Source organism: Mirounga leonina, unplaced genomic scaffold (assembly GCF_011800145.1).
Source record: "Mirounga leonina isolate KUSES-001 unplaced genomic scaffold, KU_Mleo_1.0 Mir_173, whole genome shotgun sequence".
NCBI lineage: Eukaryota > Metazoa > Chordata > Mammalia > Carnivora > Phocidae > Mirounga > Mirounga leonina.
The window spans coordinates 89637504-89651978 of record NW_023270447.1 but is presented as its reverse complement, the minus strand read 5'-3'; the positions used below and the strand labels follow the sequence as shown (position 1 = coordinate 89651978).

At 45.5% G+C, this 14475-nt stretch overlaps 1 protein-coding gene across 1 annotated transcript in view; it reads right to left on the bottom strand.

Annotated features, from left to right (window-relative positions):
- The window catches only part of DNAJC11 (DnaJ heat shock protein family (Hsp40) member C11), a 77074-nt gene extending 63926 nt beyond the window's left edge, over positions 1 to 13148 (bottom strand). The window contains exon 1 of the mRNA XM_035019898.1: positions 13032 to 13148. Coding sequence (XP_034875789.1) covers positions 13032 to 13103 — 72 coding nt within the window. The 5' untranslated portion in view covers positions 13104 to 13148. The remainder of the gene's footprint in view (positions 1 to 13031) is intronic.
- Between the last annotated feature and the right edge of the window lie 1327 nt (positions 13149 to 14475).

Sequence of the window (14475 nt, the reverse complement as noted above, 5' to 3'; positions counted from 1 at the left end):
GTTTCTTCAGGGAAGGATGTAGAGAACAAGGAAAATGCTGGAAGTCTCACCATGCAGGATATAATCACTCATATATTCCCTGCTTTTGTAAGGGTGCCATTCTCCTCCTCCACCGTGTCTATGGCTAGGATCTGAAGCCTTCCTGGTTCGGTTTCTCCAGGGAATGATCCTGTCTCCTGGCTGGGTGGGCCAGCACACTCATCTCATCAACACTCAGTGCTACCATTAGAAAGAAAACAATCTTTGTCAACATGGTAGAAAAAAATGGGTACTCTATTTTAAACTGCATTTGTTGGGTGCCTGGGTGGCTCAGCTGGTTAAGCAGATGCCTTCACCTCAGGTCATGATCCCAGGGTCCTGGGATTGAGCCCCATGTCAGGCTCTCTGCTCAGCGGGGAGCCTGCTTCTCTCTCTCCCTCTGTCTGTTGCTTTGCTTGCTTGTGTTCTCTGTCAAATAAATGGATAAAATCTTAAAAAAAAAAAAAAAGTGCATTTGTTTACTATTGAGGATGAACATTTCTCCATGTACTTATTTACATTTTAGACTTCTTTTATGAAATAACCCATTTGTTTCCTTTGTATTGTTTTCCTATTAGGATAGTCTTTTTTTTTTTTAATTTCCAAGAGTTCTTTATATATATTGGAAATATGAATCTTTTATCAAATAAATATACTGCATGTTCCTTTTGAGTTTTTAAATTGTGTTTTTTTTAGATTTTTGTTTTTTTTCTTTGAGCAAACACAGAAATTTCCTGCTTTTACAAAATCAAACCTATAAATTGTCCCTTTTCTGATCTCTGCTGTGGTATCATGCTTGGAATTGCCTGACTCCAGTTTCATCATATTTGCTTCCCTTCGATAATGAAGCCATCGAAGAAGCTGCTACATTTTCACTCAGCCAGATTCTAGTGAAGACCATCTCTGTAATCAACGTGATGGCAGACACACTCAAAGCGCATACTGCCACTCTGCTTTTATTTCCTACCTTCATTTAACAAAGTGAGCTAAAACGTGTGAGGAACACCAGCATGTCTGAACTGTGATTATGCTGGTCAGTGGTTCTCAGGGTGTGGTGTGGGGCCCCCTGGGAGTCTGAACCTTTTTAGGAGGTCCACAGGTCAAAACTATTTTCAGTAAAACAAATAACACGGAGCTATTACTTGCCTTTTTCTCATTCTGTCACGCGTACAGGGGGATTTTCTCAAGGCTATAGGGCATGTGATGACATCACTGCTCCGATGGCTAATGGAATGTGTACTTATACATTATGTTTGCTAGTCATTTCTTAGGTGGCAGTTTTACAGCATAAATAGATTTCAGAGATTAATTCAACTGGTTCTCAGTTCTTTCACTGTGTGGTTGCTCACTACTTTTTGTTCTATCTGCTGTGATGTCTGTATATCTGTACCATTATTTTTTCAATACATAGCTATTTTGAAATCCTTCAGTCTTCCTTATGCCGTACTGAAACTGAAATACAAGTACACTCTGTTTTATTTTACAACATTTTGTCAATTATTGAGTTTTAATTTTTAATCAAAGTCAATAGTTATAACCCAAGTAAACAAAAGTTCAAGAATTAAAAAATGTAAAGGGGTCCTGACATCAAGAAGTGTGAGAATTACTGGGTTTGATCATATTGTGTTACCAAACAATTCAAAAATCACATAGGTTTATTTCTCCTTTTACATGGCCATCTTAGGTCAGCTGGTACTCAGTTGGCCGTGTCCTCAGGTCCCAAGTTTCAAAGAGCAGCCACCTCTGAACCACTGCCAGTAGCCAAGGCAGAGAGGGAAGGGCAGGAGCAGACCCTCTCTGGCTCACACCAACATTTAAACGCTTCAGCCTGAGGGGCGCCTGGGTGGCTCAGCCTGTTAAGCAGCTGCCTTCTGCTCAGGTCATGATCCCAGGGGTCCTGGGATCGAGTCCCACATCAGGCTCCCTGCTTCTCCCTCTGACCCTCCCCTCTCTCGTGTTCTCTCATTCTCTCTCAAATAAATAAAATCTTAAAAAATAAATAAATAAATGCTTCGGCCTGAGCAGGATACATATCACTTCCATGCATATCGTTGGCTAGAACTAGTCCCAGGGCCTCACTCAACCACTGGGAGACCAGGAAGTACAGCCCTACCATGGGCTGGACAACAAAGAACCAATAATGTTCAGTGCACAGCACTTAAAACTAACACGATAATATTTAATTCTGTACTTTGAAGACCTGATAGAGCTTGCAAGCAGCAACTTACACGTCATACTTACATCTATTTTAGGAATCGGAAAGCCACTAGGTCTGCTGAAGCCCATACTTTCCAGCTCAAACTTCCAGGCTGTCTCTACACTGCCGTATTTCAGGAAAGCTCCACAAACTATGTTCAATTGGATTTTGGGAAGTTTGCCTAATTACCACAATTGACGATTCATTACATTGTTGATTGTTCCATGACAATCTGAAATAAACTGTATCAGCTAATAAAACCTGTAATTTTTTATGATACTTGGTGCTCATACAATTTAAAGGAAACAGCAGATTTCAGAGCGAATTAACACCAAGACAGCATGGGTGCTTTGTGCTGAGTAAGAGCTGTTTCATGACGAGGAGGGGTGTTACAGATTACTTGGTGTCACTGAGGAGACCAAGGCATGTGCTCATCAGGCACTAAACTGGACTTGGAAAAACTTCCTCCTTCATTTTGAAAAGGTTCCCACTGCACAGTTTGAAGCTTCACACAATAAAACCTCTCTCACACACAGCCCTGCCATCTTTTGATGCCATTTTCCCTGCTCAACACAGCCTTCTACAATGTTCATTTTCATGTGGAACATCTTTGGAGGATCTGGAAATAAGCTGGGGTTGATGTGCAAACGGCAAGACTCCGACAATGTACGCAGACTCACCCTCAACCTCGAGCACAGGGCAGACTGTACTAACTCGTTCTGCCTGACCCATCATTGTAAGGAGCATCTCAAGTAGAACAAGATTTGTGAGACTAACCTATGTAGCCTATCCTAAACATTCAGCTCTGACGGAAAAAAACGACAAAAACAAATCTAATCCATTTGAAACGTATTTACTTTTTACTAATATTACTGATGCTAGTACAAAAGGTGATAAACAAGTAACCTTCTCCCACTGCAGTAAAAAACTGAAGAGGAACAGAATGCCTGCCAGATGAAAAAGGACAAGCCCAGCAGGGCAAGCCCTCTCTTCCAGCACCGTCCCCGGTCTCTGCGCACCTTAGCTTACTCCGAGAGTGAGCATAAAGGCATACATTTGAATTTGCTCTCTTCCTCTTGTATCTGACTTTGAACAATTTTGACAAGTAAAAATTTAGACTTACCAAATGACAACTGATAAACTCCTACCAATAAATTCCTCTAGAATGATTTGTTGCCAAAATTGCAAAGTGATCTTCAACACAGATATTCCACAAAGTAAAAAGCACCTGGACAAGGTGGGTGTGATGTTAGCAAATACTTAACTCTTCCAGTCAGTACATTTACTGAATGCCTGCCCTGTTCTAAGTACCGCAGGAGGTACAACAGAAATATAATATTAAGATTACAAACTAGGTGTGCATATGTGTGTTTCCCCTAAAAAACCCATGATTTAACTAAACAGTAAGACAAAAATGCTACTATTAATGGTGGAGAAATAAGTTCAGGGTAGTCAGAATTGAAAGAAAACTCCATGAAGGAGGAGGGATCTAAATGGGAATGCGAAAGGTAGATTTTGATTTGCTTTGGTGTCCAAGATAGGCTGGGGCTTTTCAGGGGAAAAGAACATCCTGAGGAACAGGCCAGTGTTGGAGACAGAGAGAGAACACTGACCAAACTGACATAAGAGCAAAGGAGTCTAAGTAAGACGCTGGCCGGAAATTAATTTGGACATCCATCCACCTGCTCATTCATTCAGCAAACACTGGCCCTGTACTAAGGGATATAGTGGTGAATCAGATAGCCGCGGTCCCTGACCACATGATGCTTACTTTGCAGTGGAGGCAAGCAGAACGTCATCATAAGGTAGGCAGAAAACACATTAAACATCTAATTTATTAACATGGATCCAGGTGGGGCACCTGGATGGCTCCGTCAGTTGAGCGTCTGCCCTTGGCTCGGGTTATGATCTCGGGGTCCTGGGATTGAGTCCCGCATCGGGCTCCCTGCTCGGCGGGGAGGCTGCTTCTCCCTCTGCCTCTGCTGCTCCCCCTGCTTGTGCTCTCTCTCTCTGTCGGATAAATAAATAAAATCTTAAAAAAAAAAAAAAGATTTAAAATGGATAGAGCAGTTTGACCTCTACCCAATAGTCAGCGGGAAGCCACAAAAGGTTTCTGGGTAGGGAAATAATGTGATCAGTACTGTTTGTTAATATTAATTTGGTACAGCTTGACTACAACTGACAAAAATCAAAACCAGAGAGACCTAGAGAAAACTATGGCAGAAACGTAGGGTTGAGGTTAGGAGGGCTGGTTGGTGGCCCAGGAGTCAAAGCGGAAACAAAGGATCAGAGTTGGCTGGGGGTCAAGAGGAGCCTTTGTGAGCTGGGTGGGTCTGTGGGACAATGTAAAGGGGCTCAGTCCCATATGGAGAAAACAAACCAAAGAGCACATCTGGGGTTCTGGCTCAGATGTGTGGGTTGGGGAGAAACTGAAAGCATCAGGCTTTGGGGCGAAAGGTGAATCTGAACACCTAAGTACAACATCCAAAGGCAGGTGGAGATGCAGGAGAAGCAAGAGATTGTAAAAAGAGCCAAGCTCAAGAGGCCCAAACCTGGGGAAATTGTGAGGATGGAGAAGGAGTACCTGGCAGGGCAAGGAAGGAGGACAAAGATCATCCTAGAAGCCAAAGCTGAGGGGGCTTGAAGGCTGTCGTGGCAGCATAGATGCATCCACACAAAATGCTCCTGCTGGTATTTTCCCATTTGAGGCTTTAACACTCAAAACACCTTGAGATCGGCACCGAAGCCTCCATTTTACCTCACAGGTAAAAACAGTGAGGATCAAAAAGACTAAAAGTCTGGTCTGAGAGGGAGAGGGAACTTTCCAGACTACGGCCCCCTGACCCAAAAGCTAGCTGAAGATTAAGTTTAGCCTGTGTGGCCCGGTCCAGACCAAAGCTCGGTTCACAGAGTGAAAAGCTGCAGAGAAGGAGCAGGTACTCACAAAGCATCTATCACACAGCGAGCTCATCCAAACTGTGTGAAGAACTCTGACAAATCAATAAGAGCATTCCGTATTAACTTTTATGCTCATGATACTAATAAAATATACCGGCATTCACTTTACATAATAACATGCCCATTACTATGCTGAGCACTTACATGCATTCTTGCTTAATTTTCCCCAAAGCCCTAGGATAGTGAAATTATTGTCTGGATTTTATGGATGAAGAGACGGGCTCAGAGAGGGTAAGTGGCTTGCCTCTATCAGGCTGCTAGGAAGTCAAACTCAAACCTGACTTCAAGGGCTTCACTCTTTAAGCCGCCAACCCCTTTCAAAGCTCCACCATCAACTCTGCCTTTCCAAATAATCGCCATCAAAGGTGCATAGGTGTTTCCCACGGAGGTGCTGGGCTAAGTGGTTTCAGCTGTCCTTCTAGAAAATCCCTGAGCACTGCCACAGCTTTCTGGAGTACAGGGGTCAAGTGGACATGCTACATGAAAAGTCAACCTCCTACAGCCATTTTATTATTTAAAAAAAAGTACTTTGAGAGAGCGAGGGTGAGTATGGGGGGGGGGGGAGCAGCAGAGGCAGAGGGACAAGCAGACTCCCTGCTGAGCGCTAAGGTCCTGGTTTGATCCCAGGACCCCGAGATCACCAACTGAGCCGAAGGCAGACGCTCCACTGACTGAGCCACCCAGGCGCCCCCTACAGCCATTTTAGATTATGCTTTGGAAGGTAGGCTTAAGAGAGAAATCATGAGTAAGTCAGAAAAGCTAAATAGGAGGTTGATCAAACAATTCCAAGTTTCTACAACTAGAGGTAACCTAAGTCAGTTGTCATACATAGAAGGAAAAAACTTACAAAATTTACAGAACTCATTACCCCCAAGATGGCAATATAAATCCCCAAAAAAGATTAGGCAATCAGTAATGACAGAAGTCTACATACTAACGAAGAAAAAGGCGGGCCCCGGTCACCTTCACGGTTTATGGGGTGGGGGAAATCCTGTCCTCCATGCCCACTTCTGCTGACGACAGAATGTGAGAAGAGGAGCCAAAGAAGCAGAAATGATTCCTGATCAGAGGTCATTCCAAGGGCTGAGGAGAGATTTTCTGACTATTGTACAATTTGGTTTTCATTTCTCTTCCTGGTCATGTCCATATGTGTATTTGGTGCCCTTGAGACACAACAGTAAATAAAAAGGCCAGCATCTTAGAGGAAAATGAGCCCCAGTTCCTTTCTGGGTCAGAAGTGATGGTTCAGATCCTATCTTCACATAAAGAGCTTGGCTTATTTTTTTCCAAAAAGCCTGACCTTATACTTTCTCTCGTCCATGTCCATCTGTTATATCCTGCCCACTCATACAGACTTCTTGTGGTTGAGGTCTGCTGGCATTTTACTACTGAAGAATGTTCTGGCTCCTGCAAACTAGGGAGGGGACACTGTGTACACGTTGCATGCAGAAGTGGTTCCAACAGTCCAAGAGCCAAACAGGACCCAGCTACCAGGGATGAACTTGGAGGAGGTTCCAAGCGCCTTCAAGGGAATGGGAGCTTTATAAAGTGTGGGCCACAGTGGCGGTAATAAAGCAGCAGTGTTCCCAATGGTCTTCTCCCCTCCTGGTGCCCCCTTTTAAGCTTTTATGCTATTTTATTTATTCATCCCTGTTAGTTGTCTTAAATCCTTTCTTTTTTTTTTTTTTAAGTTTTTTTTTTTTTTTTTTTTTTTTATTCATTTGAGACACAGAGATACAGAGAGAGAGCATGAGCAGGGAGAGAGGCAGAGGGAGAGGGAGAAGCAGGCTCTCCGCTGAGCAGGGAGCCCGATGTGGGGCTCGATCCCATCATGACCCAAGCCGAAGGCAGATGCTTAACCATCTGAGCCACCCAGGCGCCCCTCTTAAATCCTTTCTTGAACAAGGTAGGGTATAAATAAAATCAAAATGAAAGTTTAATAAAAGTAAACACTAGAATTCCACAGCCAAGCAAAACACGTTGTGCGTCCCATTATTCTCCTTATCCATTGTTTACTACTGAACTCACAGCAAATATAAAAGCTCTCAATTCTTTTTTTTTTTTTTAAGATTTTATTTATTTTTTTGACAGAGACACAGCGAGAGAGGGAACACAGGCAGGGGGAGTGGGAGAGGGAGAGAGAGAAGCAGGCTTCCCGCTGAGCAGGGAGCCCGATACGGGGCTCGATCCCAGGACACTGGGATCATGACCTGAGCCGAAGGCAGATGCTTAACGACTGAGCCACCCAGGCGTCCCATCAACTGAATTCTCTTTAACAAAGCAAAAAAAAAAAGGCATTTTGGTAGATAATGCAGAACTAGAGCATTAAAATTTCAAGAAGCAATTGTTTAAAATGTCCAAAGCAGAAAGGTAATAACTAGCTTATGGTTCATTAAAGAAAACACATTTTAAAATTTAACCTCATGGTGTTTGCTAATCATATTATAAAATGACATTTGGACCTAACTGGCTAACCTATGAACTCCCTCCCCACCCAGAAGCAATACCACCAGAAGCCTCCCTGAACTCTACCTTGGCACCCTCCTGACCCAGTGCTCTGTCTTGTCGCTCGGCCTCTGATCAGGGAGGTCCTCCCCTCCCTGCCTGGCCCCTTAGCAGCTGACAGCTCACAAGGGTTACAACTCTGGGTCCCACTCTGCCTTTACCTCAGACACTCACCGTCTTTGGGACTATCCCTTCTCCACTACTCCTGAGCTTGGCTCCACCTTCTGGGAGCTCAGCTCCTCCCCCCTGCCCTCCCCACGAAACTCATGACTTTGCAGAAGCAGAGTTCTGAGAGATAGCTGTCTTTTGAAGATAAGAAACTCAGTATTTTGAACAGAAAGAGAAAAGAAACCTTTAGGAATTCATAACCTGACGCTTAGCATAAATTCTGGCACTATGTTTTTTTATTAATATAACAGATGGATAGCAAATTTAGCCAGGATCAGGTTTACCAAAGTTTTCTATGTACATGTATGTCTTTTAAAATAAGCAAAACCTCATGCTTTATCAAATTTCAAGAAATAACAATAAATACTAAATGAACATCTACTAGTACAAGGCAGTGTATACATATCCCCGTTACACGGCAATGCTCCAATATACAACATCCTGGCTCACAGTAAGTTCCTAATCCATTACTGCCTGTTCCCTGCATTTCAGTGTCAAAGAAAACAGGAAGCAGAAAGGGTGGACTACTGGCCCAGAGGCAATATCCGCGCCCCCGCCCCATAAAGTTTCTGATACAGGACATTCTGGCTGCAAAGCTGTACAGTGTTGCCTCCTACTCAGTAACCTGGAAGTACTGCAGCACATGAATAAGCAGAGACTTGAAGAGGTTAAATGATTTGTCACCCAGGGGCAGTGTGGGCTGCGACTCCTGCTCCTAGTGACCTTGTTCCTCAGCCTCTTCACTTACGGGACACCTCAGGAAGGGGATCATGTGCGTAAGTTCGGTTTTTGGATAACCAAGGCCTAATACTACCTGCTGAATGCACACGTTTTAAGCAGAGTCACTGTTATAAATTTTGAACTTTGAACATAATGTAGTTGATGGGAAACTCACTTAAGGAACGACCTTCTCCGACCTATCTTGATATCTCTCCTTAAGATTAAATTACCTGTCCATCACAAGGTTAGATAAGCAACAGACGAGTGAACACACAGCATCTTGCTGCTTTAGGAACCTAAGTGTGTGCCTGGCTTGGCTGATAACATCTACACTCAACTTCTACAGACATCCAGGCCATCCTGGTTGCTGGGCTGCGTGAAGTCCCCCTAGGTCAATCCGGACAGTGGCTAGTAGACCTTCCTCTACTGCTCCAGCCCATTCCATCTGCAGTCCAAACTTGAATGTTTAGTCCCACTCTGTGACTGTAACCTCCAGCCAGAGAAACCCAGACAACCAAAAACTGTGGAAAGACCAACGTACTCTAAACCAGGGAAGGAATGAAAGTGCTGGGACTCTGGGGAAACTTTTCCTTGGTGGGTGACAATTTTGCAATTCTAGTTTCAAGGCTGGCATGGGAGGATGAAAATCCCAGAATACTGACCTCCATATATGGATTGCAAGGAAAAAACCTTTTCACGTTAAGTTTATCTTTTACTTAACTATGCTTTTTAAGTGTTTAAAACTTGAAGAGACTGGCCCCTTTAAAACTAAATTGATTGGGACCAAAGATCTTAAAATGGGTTATAAACACTGCTGAATGTCATGCATAAAAATGAAAGTTTCTTTTAATGGTAATACAACACTGATGAAGTAGGAATTTGAATCAATTAGGAATAAATTCAGTTTAGAAGGTGTCAATCAAAATGTCTATAAAACGTATAAAGATCAAGAAAAACTCACTGGTCAGGAATCCTTTCTCCAAATAAATTTTGGAAAATCATCTCAAATCTCAGATCAGTTAGATTTTAGGCACCTGATGACACATTTGACTACACTAAACCAGAGATGCCAATCTGGTTTTAATGTGCCCAGTTAATGATAACTTACTCCGTCTGCTCAGTGTGACAAGAGCTCTACTCTGTAAACAGGAAATCCAGAACGGTGGAGAAAGGGAATCATTAAAGATCAGAGTCTTGTTTAGAGAGGCATTTGGTCCTGTCTAGCTGTCTGCTTCACTCTCTGAAATACAATATGAGGGGATATTTTGAAGTTTAAAACCTGGAAAAAGAGATTTGTAAGCTGATTTTTGACATTTCTTTCTTTTTTTTTTTTTTAAGATTATTTATTTATTTATTTATTTATTTATTTATTTATTTGTTTATTTATTTGAGACAGAGAGCATGAGAGGGAGGAGGGTCAGAGGGAGAAGCAGACTCCCTGCCGAGCAGGGAGCCCGATGCGGGACTCGATCCCGGGACTCCAGGATCATGACCTGAGCCGAAGGCAGTCGCTTAACCAACTGAGCCACCCAGGCGCCCCTGATTTTTGACATTTCTGTATTACTCCAACTGTAACCATACATTAGGCTTGTAATTTTTAAAATTTTAAATAGAACTTCCTGGTTTTGTGTCAGGTTACTTCCATTTGAGATTTCTAAGGAAAAGTCTCTGAACTTCCTGAACGCAGTGTTGAAGGTACTCTCTTGAAGGTACTCCGAAGTACTGGCAGGAAGGGGATCTTGCCTCCTTAACCATTAAGGTAAACTTAAATGGCATCAAGCTATAGAACTAACAGCAAATACATCAACAGGTGTAAGAGTTAATACTACTTCCATAACTCTCCAACTAAATCATGCTATTTCAACTACAGGTTTCTGATTTCTGAACCTCGCCATCCTATTAAATATCAAGTCCAGAGATCACCTTGCGAGCTTTTCTTCCAGTAGAATCTTGAGATAAAAGCTGCACACCCTGGGCGCCTGGGTGGCTCAGATGGTTAAGCGTCTGCCTTCGGCTCAGGTCATGATCTCAGGGTCCTGGGATCGAGTCCCGCATCGGGCTCCCTGCTCCTTGGAGCCTGCTTCTTCCTCTGCCTCTCTCTCTCTCTGTCTCTCATGAATAAATAAATAAAATCTAAAAAAAAAAAAAAAAAAAAAAGCTGCACACCCTAACATTTCACACTGACTTTGTTGACAAAGAGAACGCAAAGTGACTTCAGCGAGAGAACATGTTTTATAGGGATTTCACACATAGCCATAAATATGAGAAGTGCCATTACTCATTGGGAAAAGTAAGATTTTTTAAAAGAAATATTTCTTTGGTTCCCATTCATCAGTCCAATAAAAATGACAAGTCTTAAGATTCCAGCAGTTTCAAGGGTATACCTTTGACTAATGTTTACTGAGGACTCTGGCCAAGCCTATTATTCTAGATCTTTTTGATCATACGCACCTGCCTAAGATTCAGTAAACCTGGTATATGGGTAAATTACTGCTCAATTACTGATAACCCAGACTATAAATGAGTGGTAAGTAAGGCTGGTTTCAAGGGTGCCTGGGTGGCTCAGTCGGCTAAGTGTCTGCCTTCAGCTCAGGTTGTGATCCCAGGGACCTAGGATCCAGCCCAGGCAGCGGGCTCCGTGATCAGCGGGGAGTCTGCTTCTCCCTCTTCCTCTGCTCTCCTGCTGTCTCTCAAATAAATGAAATCTTTAAGATATTTATTTACCTACTTATTTGAGAGAGAAAGAGAGAGAGAGAGAAAGAGAGATGGAGAGAGCATGAGCAGGACCCTGGGATCATGACCTGAGCCAAAGGTAGATGCTTAACTGGCTGAGCCACCCAGGTGCCCCATAAATAAAATCTTTTAAAAAAATTTAAAAAAAGAAAAAAGAAAAAAGAAAAAAAAAAGAAAGGCTGGTTTTCAGAAAAGCCAGTTTCACTTACTGCTTTGCTTCTAAGAATTGGAGAAAACTTAGTAACTAGCCAAACAGCTTCATTCAAAGGGAAAGGAACTGAAGGCCAAAGAAGTGATTTACCCAAAGCCTCACTGTTTTTTAGTTACAAGAACCTCCAGGTACCTATGGCAGCCCTAACATGATTTGCAGTTCCCCCAGATAGTCCACTGGATGCTTTCCTAATACAAGGTGGCTGATAGAAATTGTTATGTGGGTGCCAAGGACACAATACCAGAATTGGCAGCTCTGTAGTCTGGTAATAGCAGCAGAGTGTAGAAGTCAAGAGCTGAGGCTCCAGTCAGACTTCTGAGGGCTGAATTCAGGTTGCTGCACTTTCTCTTGGTCTTACTTTGAGCAAGTTACTTAACCTCTCTCGGCCTCAGTTTTCTCAGCTATAAATCAAGGGTTATCGCAATACTTACCTTAGGGGCTGGGGTGAGAATTATACAAGGTAAGGTAATAGGAAATGTTCACTCCGCGTTGTGGCCCTGCACAAAGCAGTACTCAAAAAATGTTAGCTATCACTGACGCCATGCACACCAGCACTTACGGACAACACATATTTGACCGGCTTTGCCTAAAGCAGTCAGACTTGGCTAATTATGATCACTGGGAAAACTGAAATGGAATTAAAGGTTCTCTAAACCCAGCAGCTTGGAGATAAACGATCCACCTTATGACCTGACCTTGGAAGCCTTCCTGCCCTTCACGCTGATGTCAACTGGACTAGTCAACAAGAAAGGAAACTTGCTGGGCCCCTACCACATGCCAGTCACAGAGTGAGACTCTTTTACTGGGTGAGCAAACAGGGTGCAAACACTTGGCGTGTGGAGAGGGGCGCGCAGGCTGAGGCCGTGGTTGGGGCACCGCTGCTTTCCTGGCTTTACAGCTTCTTCCTAAACTGCGACCTCCGAATTGAGGCTGCAGGTACGGGAGGCTCTTCCTTCAGTTTCTGGACAGCCGCTCAGGGGCGAGGAGGACACAAGACACGTGCCTCTGGCCCTGGATTCACGTCAACAGCGGGACGTCCCCACGAATACTCGGGAACCCTACAGACACCGTGGGAAGGTTCCCTCGTGGCCTTGACCTTGGTGCCTGAGGCTCCGTTTCCCATTCTGCCGGCCGGGGGTGATGACACGGCCCCTCGGCCGAGGCAAGTTTGTGAGCCGGGCGAGGCACCGGGTCCTGGAGGGCCGGGAACGCCACTCCAGTAGCCTCCACCTCGGGAACCCTTCCCGTCTTGTGGGTACCAGGGCCTCTGGCCTTGCCAGGACGCGGCGCCCCGGCCGCCGGGAGCAGGGGCAGAGGCCGGCCGGCACACCCCCGGCGCAGGGGTCGAGGCAGTGGCGACCGCCCGGTCGGCTGGCGGTCGCGCATGTCGGGCGGGGTCACGCGGCCTCCGCGCCGGGTCCCGGCCGCCCGCGGCGGGGTCGGAGAGGTGGCCGCCAGCCCGACCCTCCCGGACCACCGGGCACGGCCTGCGCCCAGACGGCGTCCCGCCGCAAGCCTCACCTCCCTGCGCACGTTCAGCAACGAGTAATAGTCTTCATTGTCCAGCTCCTCCTCGCTCAAGGCCGTCGCCATCTTCGCAACCTTTCACCCCGCCAAACCGGCAAGGCCGTGCCCAAGAGGGACCAGCGAGCCGCGGCCGCGACCGCGCGGGCCAGCCCGGCTGCGCCACAGCGGCCCCTGGCGGACCGGAGGGGCGCTGCCGCCGCCCGCGCGTCGCAGCCGCGCGCCTGCGCCCTGCGTCCCCGCGCCGCCGAGGGCGGGACGCGGCGGCCGGGGTCCACCACGTGCTGCCCGCGGACCCAAATCCCCGCCGGCGTCCCGGAGGTTCAACCGGGACCAGACAGGGAGGCTACGGTCACACCTGGGGGGTCGTCCTCTCTGTTCCCCGAGACACCTCCCTTGTCCCCCACGCCGCATCCCAGTGCGGGGAGCATCCTGTCCCAAACAGCCCGGCCCAGGCCCCCCACGTGAGTCCAGCCTGGCCGGAGGCTCCTCGAGGCCCCACTTGCTGATTTCTCTTTACACAGAAAACCTCTAGAATGGGATTGATTCCTGCCTCCGTTGTTCGTCTTTTCTCCTGGCCATCCAGAACCCTGCCCAGAGGACGAGCCTCCTCGATGTCGTTTTTTTGTTTTAATTTATTATTGCCCTATATTTAGGAACACCTGGCCATTTTTTTTTTTCTGCTGCTTAACTGACAAGGCAATACCCATTTGGTTCCTAATAGGATTGCCTCTGGCAGGCATCTATACCTACAGTCCCTATCCCAGAGCCCTCCTCTTGTAAGTTTCTACCTTATAATTTAGCGGTGCAGTCTAATTGATTTCAACCTGGTGCCTCTTGTTTGGTGCATTATTAAAGATGTCTCGGTTACAATCATCTAAATAATTTAAATGTCTTCGAAATGATGCAATTATCAAGAGAAGGTGGACCGCAGAGCTTCCATGCTCTTGCCACCTGTTTGGTTCATGCTGACCTGTACCAATTACTCATTATTTCTCAGGAACGTTTGTTGAGCCTTAACTAGCGATCGGTTTAGAACTATCCCTGTTGCCCTTCCTAAGCAGGTCTCCTGGGAAGCCCCAAACACCTGTCTGTGGATTTGAGAAGTTGATTTCTTTCTCTTCCTAATTTTTGGCCAGATGTTCACCATCTGGGCCTGTGTATGGTCCCTTCCAAGTTGCTCAGCCCTCTTAGGGTCTTTTGGCATGAGACAAGTAGGTGTGCTGAGGAGTGTTGAGTCAGTCTGGAGCTGACCTCAGCCCAGGTTGTTAAAGGAAGAGCTATTCAGCTGGGTGAGGCTTTTCCACAATAGCTTTCACAGACACTCACATCCCATCTGCAATTGCAGCAATTTTTTATGGTCTTTCCTTTTTTCTCCTTTTGCAGAGCAGTGATTAGGGCTAAGCTGCTTGCTGACATTTGTTGGTCTTTAATAAATTTC